This window comes from Neophocaena asiaeorientalis, unplaced genomic scaffold, assembly GCF_003031525.2.
Source record: "Neophocaena asiaeorientalis asiaeorientalis breed wild unplaced genomic scaffold, Neophocaena_asiaeorientalis_V1.1 scaffold165, whole genome shotgun sequence".
Taxonomy (NCBI): Eukaryota; Metazoa; Chordata; class Mammalia; order Artiodactyla; family Phocoenidae; genus Neophocaena; species Neophocaena asiaeorientalis.
The window spans coordinates 1,305,433-1,327,088 of record NW_020173918.1 but is presented as its reverse complement, the minus strand read 5'-3'; the positions used below and the strand labels follow the sequence as shown (position 1 = coordinate 1,327,088).

The 21,656-nt window shown below is 40.1% G+C and overlaps 1 protein-coding gene across 7 annotated transcripts in view; it reads left to right on the top strand.

Moving 5' to 3' along the window:
* Positions 1–21,656, top strand: part of RIPOR2 (RHO family interacting cell polarization regulator 2) — a 207,993-nt gene that overhangs the window by 143,622 nt on the left and 42,715 nt on the right. For 6 of the 7 annotated variants that reach the window (XM_024751942.1, XM_024751935.1, XM_024751938.1 and 3 more), the window contains 5 exons: positions 10,281–10,407; positions 14,081–14,236; positions 14,964–15,042; positions 16,722–16,745; positions 18,097–18,150. In XM_024751942.1, the coding sequence (XP_024607710.1) occupies positions 10,281–10,407; positions 14,081–14,236; positions 14,964–15,042; positions 16,722–16,745; positions 18,097–18,150 (440 nt within the window). Of the gene's footprint in view, positions 1–10,280; positions 10,408–14,080; positions 14,237–14,963; positions 15,043–16,721; positions 16,746–18,096; positions 18,151–18,183; positions 21,643–21,656 lie in introns of those variants that run through there. The other variant, XM_024751940.1, reaches the window with a different exon arrangement.

Sequence of the window (21,656 nt, the reverse complement as noted above, 5' to 3'; positions counted from 1 at the left end):
GGGGGAGGGATGAATTGGGAGATTGGGATTGACATATAAACACTACTATATATAAAATAGATAACTAATAAGAACCTACTGTATAGCGCAGGGAACTCTATTCAGTACTCTGTAGTGACCTATATGGGAAAAGAATCTAAAAAAGAGTGGATATATGTATATGTATAACTGATTCACTTTGTTGTATAGCAGAAACTAACACAGCATTGTAAATCAACTATACTCCAATAAAAATTTATTTTAAAAAATCAAAAAATAAAATAAAACCCAAGCTTTGAAAACAAAAAATAAATAAATAAAATAGAAGTGCAACAACAAAAAATAGTTGGAAGTTTGTGGTTCACAAGGCAAGATCCCTCTGGTTGAACTGGTTGATTGGTCAGAAAATGCTTCAAGAAACAGTTGGCTTTTGCATCAAATGATAGTCATGGATCAAACCCATTGAATAAAATAAGGATCCATGAATCCATGATGACAGTCCTGAAAATAAATAAAAACAAATAAATAAAAGGATTCAAGAAAGCTCTTACAGTAGAAAACAATGATTGAGTTCAAAGAGTACCATTTTGCCACCATCATAATAATAATTGATTTGGGCAAAAATTATCCGTGGATGCTAAAACTTCTGGGTTAAAGAAACAAGATATTTGCATAGCCCCAAAGTACCTCCTTACTAACCACTTACCAGTTGCAAAGGCAAAAATAGAAACTTTCCATGAGAGAGACTGTCCAACAACACCTGAACCAAGTAATCAAAGTTAACATCACTAGTAATAGGACCAAGTGATTCCTTGTGCCTTCGAATGCAGTACCTTCAGAAGGACAGCAATATCACTTATGTGATGTCACTCCCCAAAATGCATAGCCTAAGCCTAATTATGAGACAACATCAGACAGACCCAAACTACGGAACGTTCTATAGAACACCTGGTCTGTACTCTGTGAAAATGTCCAAGTCACAAAAGACGAAGGACAAGGAACCATCCCAGATTAAAGGAGACTAAAGGCACATTTCGAGAGAGGCAGTGCATGATCCTGGATTGGCTCCTAGCATGGGGGTGGGGGTGGAGGGACAGTATACCAGACATTATTGGGACCATTTGTAAAATTTGAATAACGTCTGTACATTAGATAATAGTATCGTATTGATGTTACATTTCCTGATGTTGATAATTGTACTGCAATTATGTAAGTGATGACCACGTCTTTAGGATATACACATGGACGCATCATATCTGCAGATTGCTCAACGGGGAGGAGCAAATATATATATAAATATGTATATGCAAGTTGCTCTCAAATGATTCAGGAAGTAGTAATGGGTATGTGTGTATGGGGGGAGACGACAGAGTAAAACGTGACAGATTTCAGCAAATGGTGAATCTGGATGAAAGATGTATGAGAGCTTTTTGTTCTTTTCTTGTAACTTTTCTGTAAGCTTCCAATTATTTCAAAAAAACAAAAACAAAACCGTAATTGGTTTTTGAACTGGGCTTCCAAAGTACCCATGGTTTTAGTTTTTATCAGTCAGCATTTAAAGTAGTTCTGCTTTTTAATTATCTAAACATTGCTGTGTTCACAAAGATGCTAGTTTCCGGCTTCCCTTGATTTCACCTGTTTAGATCACATCCATTCTTCCGGATGTAGCCAGCGTTTTATCTTCTCTATGAAACTTCCTGGCTGTACCTGTCTCATTTCTCTCCCTCTCCATTGAGAGAACTCTATTTTAAATTTTATTAAGCACTTACCACACACCAGCTATTGAGTATACTAACCCATTTGCACCTCAAAAATCCTCTGAAGTGTTAGTCCTTTTATACAAATGAGGAAACTGGGATTCAGAGAGGTTAAGTAACCTGCATAAGTTCAAACAGCTGTAAACTGTAGCCCCCAAATGGAGCCCAGATTTGTCTGACTTGGGAGTCCACATTCTAATCATCTCAGCTCTACTGCTTTCCTTGGAGCACTGAGAAATAGACATCACTTAAAATTTCACTGTGTGTTATTTCCTACATATTTCTTACATCAGATGTGATCTCCCAACTTCTTTATGTACAGTCATATTTTCTTCTCCCATTAAATTATTAAAACTGTTTATAGCAGAGATCAGTCTTTGGTTCTTTTTAGATCTTGGGCAACGTATAGTATCCTGCCAGTGATGAGCCGATAATATGTACTTAATAATTGTGTTGATTGAGGTGTCTTAGAAAATATGGAAAGAAAACCATTGATATCAGTTTCCAGAGATTCTGAAAATGCGTTCCTTTTCTTCCACGTTAGTTGAACCTCAGTCTTCATTATCGCAATCTTTGTATTTCTCAAGCACCTTACTTTTTATAAAGCATTTCCTCATTTTCTGTATGTTTTTAAGCAGAAGACTTACCGTCTATAGGGCTGGTGAGAAGTCAGGTTAGAAGATGTCCAAGTGGCCTCACGATTGTAAGATCGAATGATGCTTTGATCTCAGTTGAACCTTACAATGCTTGTCTATTAAAATGGGGAGGAATTACTACTCTCATTCTCTAGATACCAAATTTGAGCTTCAGCAAGTTTAGTGTGTGCCCAAGAGGCCAGTAAGAACACCTGAGCTTGGTTCTTCCATCTCTCACTGAGGAGTGAGTCTATGTTGCTCTGTAAGTTTTTTCATGCGTTCACATCACTTGTCTCAGTTAATCAATGTAATATCTCATGCATGTATTTATTGTTTGGTTAGCAAACAAAGCTGACAACTGAGAGGCAAATATTAGCCTTGCCTTGATTTATTTTAAGGCAGTACACTCCAAAAAAAAAAAAAGCCCGTGACTTAAATATATCCACTTTTTTTAAGATTAGTCAGGTACCTTGCATCCGTATAATACGCAGACACCTATTTTTAGGATTCATCTTAAATAATCATTTAGCATAGCAGGCTATTTACATCTGCCCCACATGCCTCTTTCAGACAACTGAATTATACTTCTGCCCTTGACCAAGATGTGGAGGTGCATAAACAGGACAGCACTGTTAGGAGAGGAGAGCGGAGGCACACAAAGCAGGCAGGAAGAAATGACTCAGAAAGTGCAGTGGGGCCAGTGTGCTGCATCTTATGTGGTGCTGATGGGGAAAAGGATCAAATCACGAAAATATTCAACTCTCAGGTGGTGGCTTGTTGATCGAGCTTTTCCTTTTTGGGTCCTGATTCCTCGGCACTTCCTCTTGCAGAAGGAATGATGACATTTTCTGGAAATTGATAGTGATTTCCCGACAGCTCTATTGATGTAAAACTCATATATCATATAAAATTAATTCGTCTTGAGTGTACATTTTGAGTTTTAGTAAATGTATACAGTTCTGCGACAATCACCACAACACAGTTTTAGAACACTTCCAGCCCCACTCCCAAAAGTTCTCTCATGGTCCTTTGCCTGCTCCCATCCCTGGCACCAGGCCAACACTTGGGTTGACTGTAGAATTGTCTACTTTTGCCAGCATTGTCACTCCAGGAACCTGCCAGCTGACCATTGCCTTATCTCAGAGGGTTGGTCTCAGTCTAACGTGGAGATAGCGTAGCTTTGTAGCTATGCAACTGTTGATTTCTAAGTCAACATTTTCACTCCATGACAAATGCTTTGGTGAGAACTGAGATGTCCTTACTAACTTCACTCAGAAATCACAGATGTCTGTTATATTTTCTGTCCATAGTGGGGGTCTTCCAGAATTACCTGTTTGTGTTCTATATTAGAGAATTTGGTTAAATGAAAAAAAGGAAAACACCATAAAAACCTTGCTCTTCCAGGTTTAAGACAGTGATGTCAGCTGTTGTTTTTTAAATTTCATAATGTTTGCTGTCCTGCAACTCCAGCATGTATAAATGCTAATCTGCTCCCCCGTCTCCCATAGAGAGGCCCGGGTGTCATCCTGGCAAGGGTCCACTTTGCTTTTGACCATATTTTAAAATCAGAAATAAAAGGCATATATAATATAGGCTGTATGGATTCCCTTTTATTATCCAAGGTAGCACATAGAATGTGGGGTAGACCTAAGTACCCTCTTAAAGGTAGTTGAAGAAAAAAGCTAATTTATAAACCCCTCGACATACCTCTAAAAAAAGAATATGATAGGGACTTCCCTGGTGGCGCAGTGGTTAAGAATCCGCCTGCCAATGCAGGGGACATGGGTTCAATCCCTGGTCCGGGAAGATCCCACATGCCGCGGAGCAACTAAGCCCGTGTGCCACAACTACTGAGCCTGTGTGCCACAACTACTGAAGCACACACGCCTAGAGCCCGTGCTCTGCAACAAGGGAAGCCACTGCAGTGAGAAGCCCATGCACCGCAGCGAAGAGTAGCCCCTGCTGTCGACAGGTAGAGAAAGACCATGCACAGCAACAAAGACCCAATGCAGCCAAAAATTAATTAATTAATTAATTTTTTAGAAAAAGAATATGATAGAAAAAGCAGGATACAAAATTTAACATGCATTGTGCTCAAAATTCTTATGTTTTATGCGGAAAGGGAAGAGTTGAAGAAAATTACATGCACCAAAATTCTGCTGGTGGTTATCGATGGGTGCTAGAAAACAACATGGTTCTTCCCTCCCGCTCCCTGCCCTGACTTCTTTCTACTTCTCTGTATTTTCCTAATACAGCAGAGTGCTTTTATGCTTGGAAAAACTAAAAATAACCTAATGATTCCTATTTGCTTTCATGAGTCTTAGTATATTTAACTCTAACGATCAATATTAACATTCCTTCTAGCTGACCGGTTGCTTTGCCCAGTTACCATATCAGTTAATCAATGCCTCTAACACTTCTACTATGAACTCGTCAGTTTGGAGATTCATGCCCAAGAAGTGATGAAAGGAGGCTGGCCTGTCTTACCTAACCTTGGGGTTCCCCGAGAGGAACTGTTCACATTTGGGTAGAGAAGCTTGCTAACTCAGGCTAATCAAACTTACAAGAAAGTTTAAGTCAGGATACCAGTTTATAAAAATGTAATGGGAAATGGAACTGTCACCTAGACTGAACTTTCAAAGCATTTTTTCTTCCAGTTTTACTACTTCTACTGGTAGCACCATCAGGAGCTGCATTTTAGGGTCTGGTGCGTAGCCCTGTGACGAATGCCCTTCATTGCCTGTCTTCCAAGCAACCCTCCAAGGTTGACTTCTATCATTCATTCGTTTATTCTTAAGAATCAGGTTATCTCTGTGTTCTCCAGGTCACTGGCTATTTCCCTGCTCTGAACTGCACTCATATTGTCCCTTTTATTTCTCATCTAAACAAGCACGAGACCTGGTGGGATGAAGGGGGACCTCTTGACCCTTGATCTTTTTTTGTCTGCCTCAGCCCCCTCCCCAGACCCTGCCATCTCCAGCCACGCTCAGTGCTGTTACCAAACTGCCTGCTGATCTGATAAGCTACCTTCTAATTCAAACAAACTAGGAACTTCCGGTCGGCTGGTGGCTCGTGGTACCCACCAAGGCCCGGTGTACTTGTATCACTGTGTCATATCAGAACACATGAAATCCTATACTCATTTTAATTTCAAAAGACTCCGGTATGTGTTCAGGTGGATCTTAGCACTGCATAGCCAGGGAGAAGGCAGCGGTTTTCACTGTATGAAGAGTCGAGAAGAGAAACAACTGTGACTTTCTGGCTTCTGTGCTGAGAGACTCGGCTCAGAATGGTAGGGTTTGTTCAACTCTTAGTCAAGGTGCTGGGGATTCTTTCCAGAAAGATTCCGTTTTTTCCAGGGATTGTGGGAATGGCAGGGCACGGGTGGCCACCCGGTGTAACGGCCTGGGCCTCCTGGGACAAAACAAAGTAAGGGGCAAAGCACAGCAGCTTTATCGTTTGCCTAAGATTTGAGACCTTTCTGGGATTTAATGCGCAAAAATGAATGTTAGTTCTGTTGGCATTTTCGGAAAGACCAGGTGAGAAGTCAGTAACTTAGGGACTGGAAACATTTTTCAAAGCGCCAGGAGTTTCAAGTAGCAGCAGCCAAAGAGGGACTTGTGGTTTTTTATGTGGAATTTCGTGCTTATTAGATATGGTATTTGGTGAACCTTGGCAATACGTATTGGGTATAGTGCGTCCTACCAGGAGTACAGTACCATCTCTAAAAATCCTTCAGATCAAAATAAAGAAGTTGGTACACAGCTCAGAGCTCATAATGGGAACTTCACTGGGGAATCTGAATTATTCTACTGTAATCAGAATTTATGAAACCTCATACATTATTTCTCAGAAATTATATTTCTCCTCTTCAGGACTTACAAATATAAACTATATAAATATAGCCATTACCCATCAAAGCTATCTTATATGTTCTTGTATCTAAGCTTTCTCTCCTCTCCAGTCCCAACTCTAGACAACTCCAAATGTCTGCAGTTTCAAAAGAGAATTTTGCATATCAATCATACATAAATCCATTTCCTTTATAAAAACTCAAACAATGTAGAAAAAATTAAAATGTTTCTGACTACTACTCAATCGCACCTCTTCATAGACTGTGTATACTTTCAGAACTTTTCTATTCATGCACATAATTTTATATTTTGTTTTCAACATTCCTGGTATCATACTCTATTTTGTTCTGCAATTTGTCCTCGGCCGGGCGGGTCGGGGGGGCGGGTGGATCTTTCTATGTGGGCATATTGTTTTTAACTGCTATGGTTATGCCATAGTGTATTAACCATTCCTGTAATGATTAACATTTACATCATTTCCATTTTTCCGCTATTACATTAACTGTCGTGAACATCCCTGTATATAACTTTTTGTGAACTTGAGTATTTCTCCACAGGAGATAGCAAAGAGCAGATGTGACATATTAAAGGATAAGTATGTTTTACATTTTAAATAGTAGATACTACCTAGTTGTCTTCCAAACTTTCAGTACCACTTTATACCCCTACCAGCAGTGATACTGCAGTTCTACTTCAGTCCTTTCTTTAGGTAAAGGTTCAAAGAAGCATCTGCTACTAAAATGCAAATGACAAGGAACCAGTTTGAAGTCCTTAAAGCCTGAAAATGAGTAATGTAGCTTTAAGGGTAGTTTTGCTGGAAGTAAGCAGGTCTGTGAGATTCTAGGAAGCCAGGGAGCGGCTTGAAGACTTAGGGCTCCAAGAGGTGGGAGTGGAGTTGTCAAGAAGATGATAACAGAGTTGCAGGATAACTAGCCACTGGGGAATGGCTGAGGCCATTGGAAGAGTAGTAGCAAAGAACTGTCACCCCTGGGCTTCCCTGGTGGCGCAGTGGTTGAGAGTCCGCCTGCCGATGCAGGGGACACGGGTTCGTGCCCCGGTCCGGGAAGATCCCACATGCCGCGGAGCGGCTGGGCCCGTGAGCCATGGCCGCTGAGCCTGCGTGTCCGCAGCCTGTGCTCCGCAACGGGAGAGGCCACAACAGTGAGAGGCCCGTGTACCGCAAAAAAAAAAAAAAAAGAAAAAAGAAAAAGAAAAAAGAACTGTCACCCCTACTTCAGAGTTAGGGGTGTGGGCGGGGAGGTGCTTTGCATACTCTTATCCTTCAACCCACCTGCTCTCCCCTCTCCCTACCTACTCCTTTTCTCCAAGAGCCTGACCTTGTGCAGAGGCCCTCAAACTTATTTTATGACTCTCCTTAGGCAGTGAGCCAGCCTCTAGGGGCATTGATGGCAGGATAGAGATCTCAGCCTAAGCCAGCTATCAGTTGACCATTTCTAAGACCAGACAGGCAAAACCACTTACCTCCCTTCCTGTTCCCAGCGGCATCCATTCAACACGTAAATGTAATGAAAAGCGTCTGAGGATTTTATCCATCCCGAAGCAATTTACAAACTCAGAATCCAGGACAAACATTTGTTTTGTTCTCAAGAAGCTTTCTTACCTATTACTGAAAAAGGGGAAGAAGGAAAATTATTTCACTATCCAGTTCTAATGTTTAATTCATTTAACATTTAAACTTTGCAAAGAGAGGCTTATTTAAGACTTTTAAAAAGTTGGACATTTGAGAAATTGTAGCAGATGATTGTAACTGAAGTTTGAACATTTTCAACCAATTCAGCATCATCCTTTTTTTCTTTTCTAGGCTGAGCATCAGAACCATCTGGGGTCCTTTTCAATATCCCAATACACAGGTCCATACTAGTTAAGTCAGAATGCCTGGGAGTATGTGAAACTACTGATCCAGTGGATAAGAGAAAAAAATCTTTTTGGTTTAAAAGCATAATCTCTAGGAAGTACAAGACAATAACGCAGTTAAAATAGTTCAAATACTTTAAGTCTTTTCCCTGTGACCAAAGAACGCCATGATGCAACAGACCTGTTGAACAATAATTTACAAAATGAGATATAATACTAATTAAATTTGCCAAATTGAGACTTTGAGGTGGGTTTTAGGTTATAAAATTATTGGGCACAGAAAGAACATGTTTTCCTGATATTGATTAAATTTTCTGGATCTTTTTCTTGATATTTATTACGTTTTCTTGATATTTGCTGCGTTTGCATGTGATACAAAGATAGCACAGGCGTGCTTTATGAACCTAAGAAGGTGTTTTTAACGAGAACTGGACAGACTGCTTAGTAAGCAGCAAAGAACACTTAAGAGAACCTCATTAAGGATTTATGTGAATCATGGTTATTTTTGAAACTTGGGGGTGGGGGGAAGTAACCAGAAAGAGTCTTATTTGCACCACATTTTGTCCTGCCATTCATGCACTAGATATTAATTTTATTGGACATGCATACTTCTACGTCGTTACTTTTAAAATTCTAGAGAATGTTCCCAAACGTAAGCCTCCCTGTCTCCATCCCTAGCTGGACTGGGTGGGATGCCTGTCCTACCCAGATCAAAGAGCAACCTGTTGCTCAGTGCAAAGCCTCTTGCCAAGTGAGTCAGCAAGAATGCATGCGTGCTTCCTCAGAGCTGCTTTCTCCTGGGGTGGGTAGGGAGGAGGGGATTTAGCAACCTGCAGCCTCATGGGGAAGGGGGCTGTTTGTTCTCTCTCTGGGGAAGTAACTCACTCAAACCCCCTCCCTTGGCTGAGCTGCTTCAAATAGCTTTGAGTAGGGCCCGGTGAAGTTGGCTTTTCCATTACATCTAGATGGACACAAGAGTGTTTTGCTGCTGTTTTTTAGCTTTGCTTGCTTGCTTGCTGGGGTTTTTTTGTTTGTTTGGTTGGTTGGTTTTTTGCGGTATGCGGGCCTCTCACTGTTGTGGCCTCTCCCGTTGTGGCCTGTGGGATCCTCCCGGACTGGGGCACGAACCCGTGTCCCCTGCATCGGCAGGCGGATGCTCAACCACTGCGCCACCAGGGCAGCCCTGTTTGCTGGGTTTTTAAAGGGCAACTATTGATGCTATTAGTGGCTGCCCACTTTGGAAGTCTTTAGTCTGGACAGCGGCTGTGTCCCCTTTCTCCTGCTAGCCCGTCCCCCTCTCTGGACTGAGGTTACCTGCTAAGACAATGGTATGTGCTTTGACTCTTCCTGATCTAAAGGGAATAGAATTACCTAACTGTTCTAGGGCAGTCCTTTGGGGGAACTAACCTTGGGCTTCTGTCCAGCTGAAGTTGTATTTTGACAACGTGTCTTGGTCAGTGGTGATGAGTCTGTATAAAAGGTGAGCTAGTGACTGAAGTAGGGTTTGTGCCTTCTGCTGTATTTTCCCCTTTACCTTTCTTGCCTCTTCTCTTGTGTTCTTATCATAACCTAGATTATCGCTACTTCTGTGAGCGTTCTCTGTGCTCTTCTTTTTTATCACTGCCACAAGAGTGGCACGATCTTATCTTTCAAAATATAGTTAAGGGTAGAAAAAGGGAGAACAAGTTTAAGTAAGTTCATCTCTCAAGAAACCTAGTGTTTTTAAGCCTTGTGACTTCTAAGTGTAGAATTCCACCGTAAGACTGGACTGTGTTTTGAATGTCACGCAGAACCTATCTGAAACTTGACTTGGCCTATTTGTTTCCTTTTGCCGTTGCTATTGTTGTCCTAAATGGATGGAAACATTCCAAAGTTTTTGAGTATTTTGAGGGTATGGTTGAACCTTGTTTAAAAAAAATAATCCCTGAAGGAACCCTAAAGTAACTGATAATGGTGTGTAATTTATATTTATTTACATCTTCATGTGTTTCTTCAGGTCCGCCTGAGAGCTGAACCCTTTGTCTTAAAAAGAACATGTCGGAGGCAAGAAGTCTTACAAGCATCTAATGGCCTCATGACTCACCTTTCCTCATGTCACCTCCTATTACCGTTGACAAGCTTCGCGTGTTTTCTGTTTGAACCTGCCTGTAATTTGCCTTAATCTTTCTGTTGTCTTGTAGGACTGCCAGCCAGACTCCCAGAAATCATGTTGGTAGGATCCCAGTCCTTCTCGCCTGGAGGGCCCAATGGGATCATCCGGAGCCAGTCCTTTGCGGGGTTCAGTGGCCTTCAGGAGAGGCGATCCAGGCAAGTTGTGTGCGCTTCTCTCCTGGGACACATCTTGAAAGGGATGTGAGCCTTGGTGCTCTGAAGAGGGTCCGTGTGCATGTGGCCTTGTCAAAACACACACCTGTGTTATTTTCATCTCTTTCATGAAAAAGATGTAATGTTCCCCAAATTTCTATCATTTAGAATTCCTCCTTCAAAGAAGATTTAGGACAAGCTAGCAATACATATGTATAGCTCTCCCTACCCCCACCCCATTTCTTTCAGATCTGTTGATGCCTATTGCCAGAGTGCCTCCAAATGTTTGAACCCATTTATCCTCTAACCAGTAACAACAGATTTACCTTTATCCACACATCTGTTGATACTGAGCATTTTCTAAAAATCTTTTCCAGTCTTTTATGTCATCCCTAACGAGGATGAATGTGCTTTCATAAGTTTACTTGTCTTTTGTATTTATTTTGGGAATAACCAGTGCATTCACATCCATTGCCTATTTTGGGGGTGGATATTTACATATTTTCTTACAGAACAATAAAGGCTTTTTATATATATCCATTGTAACACCATATATTGTAGTCTTTTTCTCCCTAATTTTTTTTTTTGTTGTTTGTTTGTTTTTGCGGTACGTGGGCCTCTCACCATTGTGGCTATATATATATATATGTATATAATGGACTATTACTCAGCCATATATATATGTATCACAATTTCTTTAAGCATTCATCCATTCATTGGACATTAGCTTGTTTCCATAAATCTTGGCTACGGTAAATAGTGCTACAATGAACATGGGGGTGCAGAAATCTTTGAGTTCATGTTTTCATTGTCTTTGGTTAAATACTCAGAAGTGGAATTGCCAGCTCATATCCGTGTCCCCCGCATCGGCAGGCGGACTCTCAACCACTGCGCCACCAGGGAAGCCCTTTCCCCCTAATTTGAATTGCTACCTTTTTTTCTTTTTACCTTTTGACCTCCTTCACCCATTTCTTCTATCCTGCCCACACTCCCTGCCTCTGACAGTCACCAATATCTATGAGTTTGGTTTTTTGTTGTTTTTCTTTTAGATTCCATGTATGAGAGATTGTACAGTATTTGTCTTTGTCTGACTTACTTCACTTAAGTGTGATGCCCTCGAGGTCTTTCCATGTTGTCACAAATGGCAAAATTTCATTCTTTTTTATGGCTGAGTATTATTCCTTCAGAAATCTTTGAGTTCATGTTTTCATTGTCTTTGGTTAAATACTCAGAAGTGGAATTGCCAGCTCATATGGTAGTTCTATTTTTAATTTTTTGAAGAACTTCTATACTGTCTTCCATAAGGGCTGCACCAATTTACATTCCAAGCAACAGTGCACAAAGGTTGCCTTTTCTCCACGTACCTGCCAACACATGTTATTTCTTGTCTTTTTGATAATAGCCATTCTAACAGGGGTGAGGTGATATCCCATTGTGGTTTTGATTTGCACTTCCGTGATGATTAATGCTGTTGAGCATCTTTTCACATACCCTTTGGCCATTTGTATGTCTTCTTTGGATATGTGTCTGTTCAGATCTTCTGCCCATTTTTTAACTGGGTTGTTTGGTTTTTGCTATTGAGTTGTATGAGTTCTTTATATATTTTGGATATTAACTCCTTATCAGATATGATTTGCAAATATTTCCTCCTATTTAGTAGGTTGCCTTTTTATTTTGTTGATGGTTTCCTTTGCTTTGCAGAAGCTTTTTATTTTTTAGTTTGATGTAGTCTTACTTGTATAATTTTGCTTTTGTTGCTTTTGCTTTCAGTATCATATTCAAAAAAATCATAGCCAAGACCCATGTCAAGGAGTTTACTACCTATGTTTTCTTTTAGGAGTTTTATGGTTTCAAGTCTTACATTCAAGTCTTTAATCCATTTTGAGTTAATTTTTTTATATGGTGTAAGAGAGGGTCTAGTTTTATTCTTTTGCATGTAGCTGTCCAGTTTCTCCAGCACCATTTATTGAAGAGACAGTCTTCTCCCCATTGCATATTATTGGCTCCTTTGTCGTAAATTAACTGACCATATATGAGTGGGTTTATTTCTGGGCTCTCTATTTATTGATCTATGTGTCTGTTTTTATGCCAATACCATACTGTTTTAATTGCTATAGCTTCGTAATAGAGTTTGAAATCACCCCACACCCCTTTTTGAAGCACATTCCATTGTATCCAGATTTGGGAGATTATTTTTGGTATGAAGTTATGTAGTCGATAAAGACCGACTCTGCAGACTGACTCTGGGGAGCAGATGTCTTTCAGACACAAGCTTGGGAATGTTAGTCTTCAGTTTCCCTAGAATCTCCCCTCATCTAAAATAGGACTTAGAGGAACTCAAGAAAAAGAACACAGGTAGTGAAATAGGTAACATGGAATAAAGTTCGTCCTCAGTTTTTCTGACATGATAAAGATCTTACATTCTTAGGGATCTTATGTGCTTTGACCTGTATTGTCCCCTTTGGTGCACACGGTAATGGCAGAGGAAAGTAAGAATTAACCTGGAAGGTGCACAGCAGACACCTACCAGACTCAGAGGTCACGGCTTTCCACTCAATAGCTGGGTCAGTGAGTAGTCTGGCCTCTGAGCTTCCTAATCAGATCAGTAGTTTGGGTTTAAGTTACCAGGTGTCCATCTTACCACTGTAGGCTGCCTCCCTGCCACTAATAGGGATGTTGAGTTTCATGTTATACCTAAACAAAGTTTACTCCATAAAAATAAAGCTTAAGGGAATTCCCTGGCCGTCCAGTGGTTAGGACTCAGCGCTTTCACTGCTGGGACCCCAGTTTGCTCCCTAATCGGGGAACTAAGATGCCACAAGCCTCTCGGTGCAGCCAATAAATAAATAAATAAATAAGTAAACTTTTAAAAAGTCTATTCATCCAGCTATGTGTGCTTTTCTTTACTTTAACACTACAGACATACCTTAGAGATACTGCAGGTTTGGTTCTAGGCCACTGCAATAAAACAAATATAATAAAGCAAGTCACACAAATTTTTTGGTTTCACAGTGCATATAAAGGTTATGTTTACACTACAGTCTATTAAGTGTACAATAGCATTATGTCTAAAAAAAATTGTACATACCTTAGTTAAATACTTTATTGCTAAAAAATGCTAACCATCATCTGACATACAAAGTTGCCACAAATCTTCAATTTGTGAAAAAGCACAATATCTTTGAAGTGCAATAACGTAAGATGTGTTTATATACAGCATTAGCCCTTTGTCATGCTTGTGGCCCTTTATTTAAAAACTATTCATGCACATCCCAGTCAAATTTAATAGACGCTTATGCCTGATGTCACATAGTGCGCATATTTTTTTAGCTGAATTACATTCTTCTGCCTGTTCATTATTTCCACCTAGAAGTGTTTGTTCTTGGCTTCCCGTGAGGTTTCAGTGATGTGACATGCTTTCACTCAGAGTGTACATTACCTGAATCCAGGCTTTGACTCTGGGTAACTGCTGCCCCGCAAAGCTTCCAGATTTCAGCAGTTAACTCTAACACCACAAAACTAAATGAAGGATGGCTCAGATCTATTAATATACAAGGGAACGTTACCTTCCCCAAAAGACACTGACACAACACAAGATGATTAAAAGGCATTTCTTTGGTCAGATCGTTTTGGATGCCCAAGAGTCAATTTCAGCTTTTCTTTTCTCTTTCCGTAGATGTAACTCCTTCATTGAAAATCCCTCTGCTCTCAAGAAGCCTCAGGCCAAACTGAAGAAAATGCACAATTTAGGATACAAAAACAGCAGCCCTCCCAAAGAGCCTCAGCCTAAAAGGGTGGAAGAGGTCTACAGGGCTTTGAAAAATGGACTTGAGTAAGAACATCAAACCTAATAATGCACTGAAACCTTTGTCCTTTCTAAAATGCTTGGGAGGGTCACAAAAGCTAGTCTTATGAGATAATTTTAGAATGTCTATTTCTGTAGTAGGTGTTTTATTATTGCACCATAATTGAGGAAGCCTTAAATGAGTCCCAAAGATATGAACTTGATCGGGTTTCCATATCATAACCAAACACTGAAGGAGACCTGAAATAGTAATATGTTTATATTTAACTCTGTGTAGTATTGTATTTTACTTAAACACTGGTAGACAGGCATATCTGTCTTAGATATTGCTGAATAAGTGTTCTAAAACGTTCTTGAGTATATTATAGCAATGATTTGTCCAGAATAAAACTTCCCTAGTATGTGGTGAGATGCATACTCTCAGTGTCCTATGGAACTAGATAGAATTCTGTGAGCCCAGATCCAGGACTGACTCCATAGTTCTTGCCATTCCCTCCACATTGGTTTTTCTTTCCTGCTATGCCAGCCTCATAGGCATTCTCCTTTTTGACTATCTGGATAGTACCAGATTCAACTGCTAGATCTTTCAAAATGTGGAGAGTTTGGGAAAATGCAGAGCCTCTTCCCTGCCAGCTCTGTGCTCCACAGAGCAAGGTTCAGGTTCTTAATGCCCCCCCACTTTAGAAGGGAAAGGTCAGCATCAGATTCCACTTGACAGTCACAGAGTTCACGATCACGTCTCTTTTCTTTGCAGTGAGTATCTGGAGGTTCACCAGACAGAGCTGGACAAGTTGACAGCTCAGTTAAAAGATATGAGAAGAAACTCTCGCCTGGTAGGTACCATCTAATCCTTAGGGTGTTAATACAGTGGGTTTTTTGGTTTTTTGTTTGTTTGTTTTGGCTAACTTCTCTTACTGGATAGACATGGGGACAAGGAAGAAAGTTCAAGAAAAGCAGGTCCAAGGGACAAAGTGCCATGTGTTTCCTGATGTTTATTTTAATGCTTCATATGTTCCAGTATTTTCCAAGCATGTTTATGCAGACAAACTTTGTAATCAGGAAAAAATACTTTAAAAAAGCCAACTCCCTATACTCCTCTTCCCAAGTAATATAAGGAAATGAAAAGTTGGGGTTTGCCTACCATATTGTTAGTACAGCATTTGGAACCCAGAACTTTTCCTTTATATCCAATTTTTAAAAATTGTAATAGGTCAGTGATACCTGAGAGGAAAAGGAGGCTCAAGAGGTCATTGGTAGAAGAAATCAGAGGCGTCCTTGAGCCAGTTCAACTACAGACTGTATTGTTGGAGATGCTTGCAAGTTTCCTTTACTCTAATGAATTGTGAGGACTTGTCTGCTTGAAGAGGTGTTTCTAATGATTTTAAATGATTTTGTTAAGTTCTAAATGATATTATGCCTTAAAGTTTTAAGGCATCAGAAAGCCCAGGAAAAGTCTATGTATACGAGGTACACATATACATGAATAGCTGTTATCTTCTTTTTTTTAAAAGATGTTATCGTTTTCAAAGGCTTAGAGGTTAAAGCCTTCATAGGAGTTAAAAGTTTTAGATTCTAATAATATTAGAAGATAAATTGCTCCCATTTATGTGGAACTCAATGTGGAGTGGCCTTCAGAGCTTTTGAATGTCCCTGGCAGTCCTCAATGGCAACAGATGTTCCTCCTTGGAGAACAATGGTGTATGGATGGAGGAGCTTCCAGCAGGACCTCATGTTCCATAAAAACCCTCCTGATGGGGGATGTGGGCTTAGTGTGCTGATTATACTGTGATATTGTGAGCACACAGGAATAAACTTGCTTTAAAAACAATTTGTGAAAAGCTTTCACCACTCTCAAGGGCTCTTCTTAAATGCCAATTTTTATGTGTTTAAACAGGAAGTCTTTTTTTTTCTTTTTTTTGCGGTACGTGGGCCTCTCACTGCTGTGGCCTCTCCCATTGCGGAGCACAGGCTCTGGACGCACAGGCTCAGCGGCCATGGCTCACGGGCCCAGCCGCTCCGAGGCATGTGGGATCTTCCCGGACCGGGGCACGAACCCATGTCCGCTGCATCAGCAGGCGGACTCTCAACCACTGCGCCACCAGGGAAGCCCAAGTCTTTTTTTAACACATATAATCACTGCTACTTTTTATGTTAAAAACATTTTAAAAAACATTTAAGTGGACGTGAATTTATGTGTCCCTCACTATGTAAGAGAGGAGAGCCCAAAGCAAGTGAACGTCTTAAGGCTCCCAGAAGGCAGAGAGGACTGGGTAGAATTCTGGAGGCACAGAGTATAAATAAATATTAGCTCTTAAAAGTATTCTTACTATTACTTAAAATAACCCAGATTTACTCTTTTAAAGCGAATATCAAAAAGTCCAACAGACATTATGGGGCTAATCATTATTTCACTGACAATGCAGAAATGCAGACAAAAGCCTTTGATTCATATCAGTAACGGTTTTGAGGAAGACGTGTTTTAATCCAGATACTCCTTTTTTTTAAATTTTAGGGTGTGCTGTATGACCTAGACAAGGTAAGTTATTGTTCTGTGTTGGGGAGTTACTGGGAAATAAAATCCTTCATCCTTGAGGAGAAGTCAGTGATCCTTGCTTAGGTACAGTAAGATCCTAGAGAAATGATGATTTTTCTAATCCTAGAAAAGTTCATGCTTTTATCTAATGAGGATGATGAAAGATCATAAGTACTATGATCTACAGACCCAATAATGTGTTTAAGGTCACTTTTGTAAAAAAAAAAAAGTCACCTGGTTGCAGGGTTTCTCAGTGTTCTGGTTAAGTTTAAGAATTTCCCAAGGGTTTGAAGGTCCTTACCTGTGTTCTCTCTAAATGGGAACTATCATATTTCATCAAATGGAAGACCTCTTTGATTGGAAAACACATCATTATCTTATTTGCCACTAAGAAAAAGAGTGATTACAGCTACACTGTGACACAGTTCTTTCTTTTCACTTAAAATATGTATTTTATACTTAGTGACAAAACTCTCTTAGGTCTATTTTAAATGTAGATATATTTTTTAAGTTATATATGATGCTGTTTCTTTCCACACATTTCTGTACATACGAGACCTTTAATACTGAATCTCAACAAATGCTGGAGAGGGTGTGGAGAAAAGGGAACCTTCTTGCACTGTTGGTGAGAATGTAAACTGATACAGACACTATGGAGAACAGTATGGAATGGGAGGGTGGGAGGGAGACGCCAAGAGGAAGGAGATATGGGGATATATGTATATGTATAGCTGATTCACATTGTTATAAAGCAGAAACTAACACACCATTGTAAAGCAATTATACTCCAATAAAGATGTTAAAAAAAATACTGAATCATAGTATAATCTGTTTGCAGATATTTTAAAGGGTAATTAAATTTAACGCATGTGATAATATTTATAACTCAAATGGAAGAGATGACACATAACCAACTATGATTATCTTGGGGCGTGCACAGACAGTTGCAGTTGTAAAATGCACCCCATTTCAGAGACATTAAAATGGGGGGGGCGAGTTCATATTTGAGCTGATAAAATGTTATTATGAAGAAACTTAAGTGTACTCCAATATGATACTGTCCTGCCAGAAATCCAGTGAATTCCATTTGGTTGGCCCCTCTCAATGTTAAACATGAGGATTCCAATAGCTAACTCAAGTTCATCTCTCAGAGTATTTATTCAATATTTTTTTAAAAAATACTTTCTAAGTTGATACTAGAGAATCTTTAAAGTAGCAACAGAGATAGGAGGAAAGGGGAAATAGTTAACATCTTCTGGTACTTTTGAGTATGAGATAATAAAGATAGTCACACAAGTCTAATCAGTGGAACTGTAAATGGCTGCACTTTTTCAAATTTCTTCTTTTATTCCAGCAAATTAAAACAATTGAAAGATACGTGAGACGCCTGGAGTTTCACATCAGTAAGGTAACTGACGTTCCTCTTGTCTTTGCCTGTTTTTCAGTTCTCAGTCACTGATCAATACACCTTTGGCCTGAGCATAGCCTCTAGTCCATGGAGAATTTCTTATCCAATTGACTCCTAAGCTGATTAGCAATTAAATCCTCCAACAGGCAGTAAAGTTGTAGAAAAAAACATAAGAATGGAGAGCCTGATCACCTAGCACATTGTTTACTCTGCTTTGGTTCAACAGATATTTATTAAGTGTTTCCTTTGCAGCGTGCACGGTGCCTGGTAGAGGATGCAGTCTGGTTAGAGATAAGATTAAACCAAACTGACCTACAAAAATCTTCACACTTGCCTAACTTTACATTCAGGTCCCACATACAACTTGGTACCCCCATAGCCTTCTTCATGAAGGCCTTTAAAGTACTTAACAACAGCTGTCATGTAGCTCCCTCAATCGTTCTCAAGCTCTTAGTTCCTTCCACTCTTCACATGGCTTGGTTTCCAGATTCCTTTTCATCCTCATTGCCCCCCTCTACGTACACCAGTTTGTCAGGGTCCCAGACATCCAGCCCTGAACCCTACAAATAGTTGACTGATGGTCCCACCAGCCTAACGTGGAGTGGGACTATCCCCCCCACCCTGTTCTGGACACTATCAGGCGGTATCAGTACAACCTAGAAACAATGTCCCTTTGAGGGCAGCTGGATCACACCATTGTCAATTCCTGTGCTTATCTGCACCCATCATCCTGTGTTCCAAGTGGAGAGACTGGAGGTTTTAGCAGTTCTCTCTACTAGTGGTCAGAAGCCCCAGGTTTTAGTCCCATCTCTGCCACGTACTCACTGAGCTATAACATCTGTGTGGACCTTGGCTTTCCACTCCATGCAGTGAGGCTGGAGGTGCATATAGTCAATCTAGATGATCCTAAGAATCCTTTCCAGTTTAAAATTCTATGATGATCTAAACATGTGTATATGCTACTGCCGTTATACATTCCCATTCCCACTTTGAAAGATATTTATTACCTTGGCAAATCTGAAATTGCTCCTATTTCTGTTCAACTCAGTAAATAAAACAGGGACTTCCCTGGTTGGTCCAGTGGGTAAGACTCCTCACTCCCAGTGCAGGGGGTCCGGGTTTGATCCCTGGTCGGGGAACTAGATCCTGCATGCAGGCTGCAACTAAGAGTTCGCCTGCCACACCTAAGAGTCTGCATACCACAACTAAGATCCGGTGCAGCCTATATAAATAAATAAATAAACAAACAATTCCATCCATTAGAAGATATTTATGTGGCGGGCAAGCTTTGAAATTACTCTGTTTACTTGGAAAAATACCAAGAAAACAATTAGTATTAGGTAAGAGTATTTTTCCATCTTGTATCCATCATTGTAAGGTATAACAATCCTAGTGGTTATTAAAGGTTGGAAGTCCTCTATCTGCAGCATCTTATGGATGGATCCCTAACAAATCCTAACAAATGATATTTAATTGATTAATCGGTTTATTTTGGTGAGAGCCACTGCTGACTTATAGGTAAGACAAATTCTTGCCTACAGATGGGCCAGTTTCTGCTTAGGTGAGTACATAGTTATCCTTTATTCTAAAGGTTAACTCCATTTGGCTAGGGTAGATTGATATTTAAATGAAAACAAGGGTAAACTTTTCTTTAAATGCAAAGTAGTATACTGAGTCGTTAGGGCTATACCAGTGGTCCAGTTAGCAGTTTCCTTGTTGACAGGATTACAGTCTTTGGACTACAGTGGGGGAAGGGCTGAAGGGACAGTTCCCCGGAAGGCCATATGGGTGAAACAGCCCGGCCTGCATCGGAAGAGGTATCAGCTCTTGTGTTTCTAAGTGTCTAGGGGACCTGCCGCGTCAGAACCATCTGCACTGTTTACTTAAGGTTTCAGACTCCTCACCCATCCCTAAGCTACTGAATCAGCATCTCAAAGTGGAGCCTGGGCATGCTCATTTTAACAAGCTCACCGAGTGAGTCTTAGCTTAGTCTTAATGTATGGAAACCACCCTCTATGCTAGTCACCCAACCAAAGGATCTTATCAGCAGATACGCCACAACCCCTTGGGTCTTACACCTCCCTCTTATTCAGAGACAAACCCACCAACCCCAAAGAGGAAAGACTGTTCCTTCCGGAGTTTTGACGATTCCTCTCAGTGAAGTGGAGTGAATTGTTGAAGAGCAACAAAGAATCCTTTTAACCAAGAGAATCATTTTCAGTCTCTTAACTAACATTCATATGCTAAGCTAAGTGTCATTGACATCTGTATAGAGAAAGCAACTATGGAAAATTGTACTATTAACAGGTAATAGTAATGCTTTTTAGTGATCAGCCAAAAGTTTGCCTTCAGAACAAAAGGGGAATGTTAAACCCTGAAGTCCATCATACTCACCTCTACCTTCTTCTGGTTCTACAACTGTAGCCTCCTTTTTGAGGGAACAAAGTTTGTACTGAAATGAAAAATTCAAGCAGTCCTAGGTAGATAACTGCCTCCCAGGAAACATAATGTCTGGTGATATCCTTCTTCTTAATCTACCTAATAATTCCTGTAGTTAACTGTGGTTGGTGTGTTGATAATTGAAGATAGGACAAGAGACTATAGAGTTAAGTATCGTCAGATATAGCTGTATGTTTTCTCAGCCTAGGCACTATCGATATTTGGGGATAATTCTTTGTTGTAGGGGGCTGTCCTCTGTGTTACAGGATGTTTAGCAGCATCCATGGCCTCTACCAACTAGATGCTAGTAACACCTCCCAGCTGTGACACCAAAAAATGTCTCCAGATGTTGCCAAATGTCCCCTGAATATCAAAATCACCTTGGATTGATTGAGAATCACTGCCTTAGAAGTATTAAGTGACTGTCAGGCTTATATAATGAATACGATCAATAGCCATTTGCAATGGGTATATTATTATCTAAAAGCCTAAATATAGAGGTATTGCAGAGAAATGTTCATTTCCATTCCTCCCGTTTACTTTTTTAAATTGTGGTATAAATTACATGCCCAAAATGTCAGTTATTATGTTCAGTCTGTTAAGTTTTAACAGTCATGCTTCACCCTAATTTTAAGAATAACTTACCTTTGTTTTCTCTCTTTTGTTGGGCCACATCTTTACAAAAATCATTTTCGATACATAGCCTTGAGTTCTTTTTTTGAAAAAAATCTAAATCTGGATGCGTGAATATCACCTTGTGACACTCTCTTAAAATAAAGTGATAATAGCCCAGTATAATGCAACGTCTTCACATTGGTTTGAAACTGCAGACACTCTTCCAGTGTTCGTTCCTTATATAAAAGACTCCTGTCTTCATTATCTAAACCTTGTCTCGCGCAGTCCACCAACGTTAAGTTCATTTTCATTTTGCGTCATTTGAAAAGACAGCTCAGAGTAAAATCCAGTTTGAAATAGAAAATGGATCATGTGGCTAAAACAAAAATGACGGATCTGTCTAAAAGGATGACACTACTACAAGATTCTCCTTTTGAGGTCAGAAACATAAA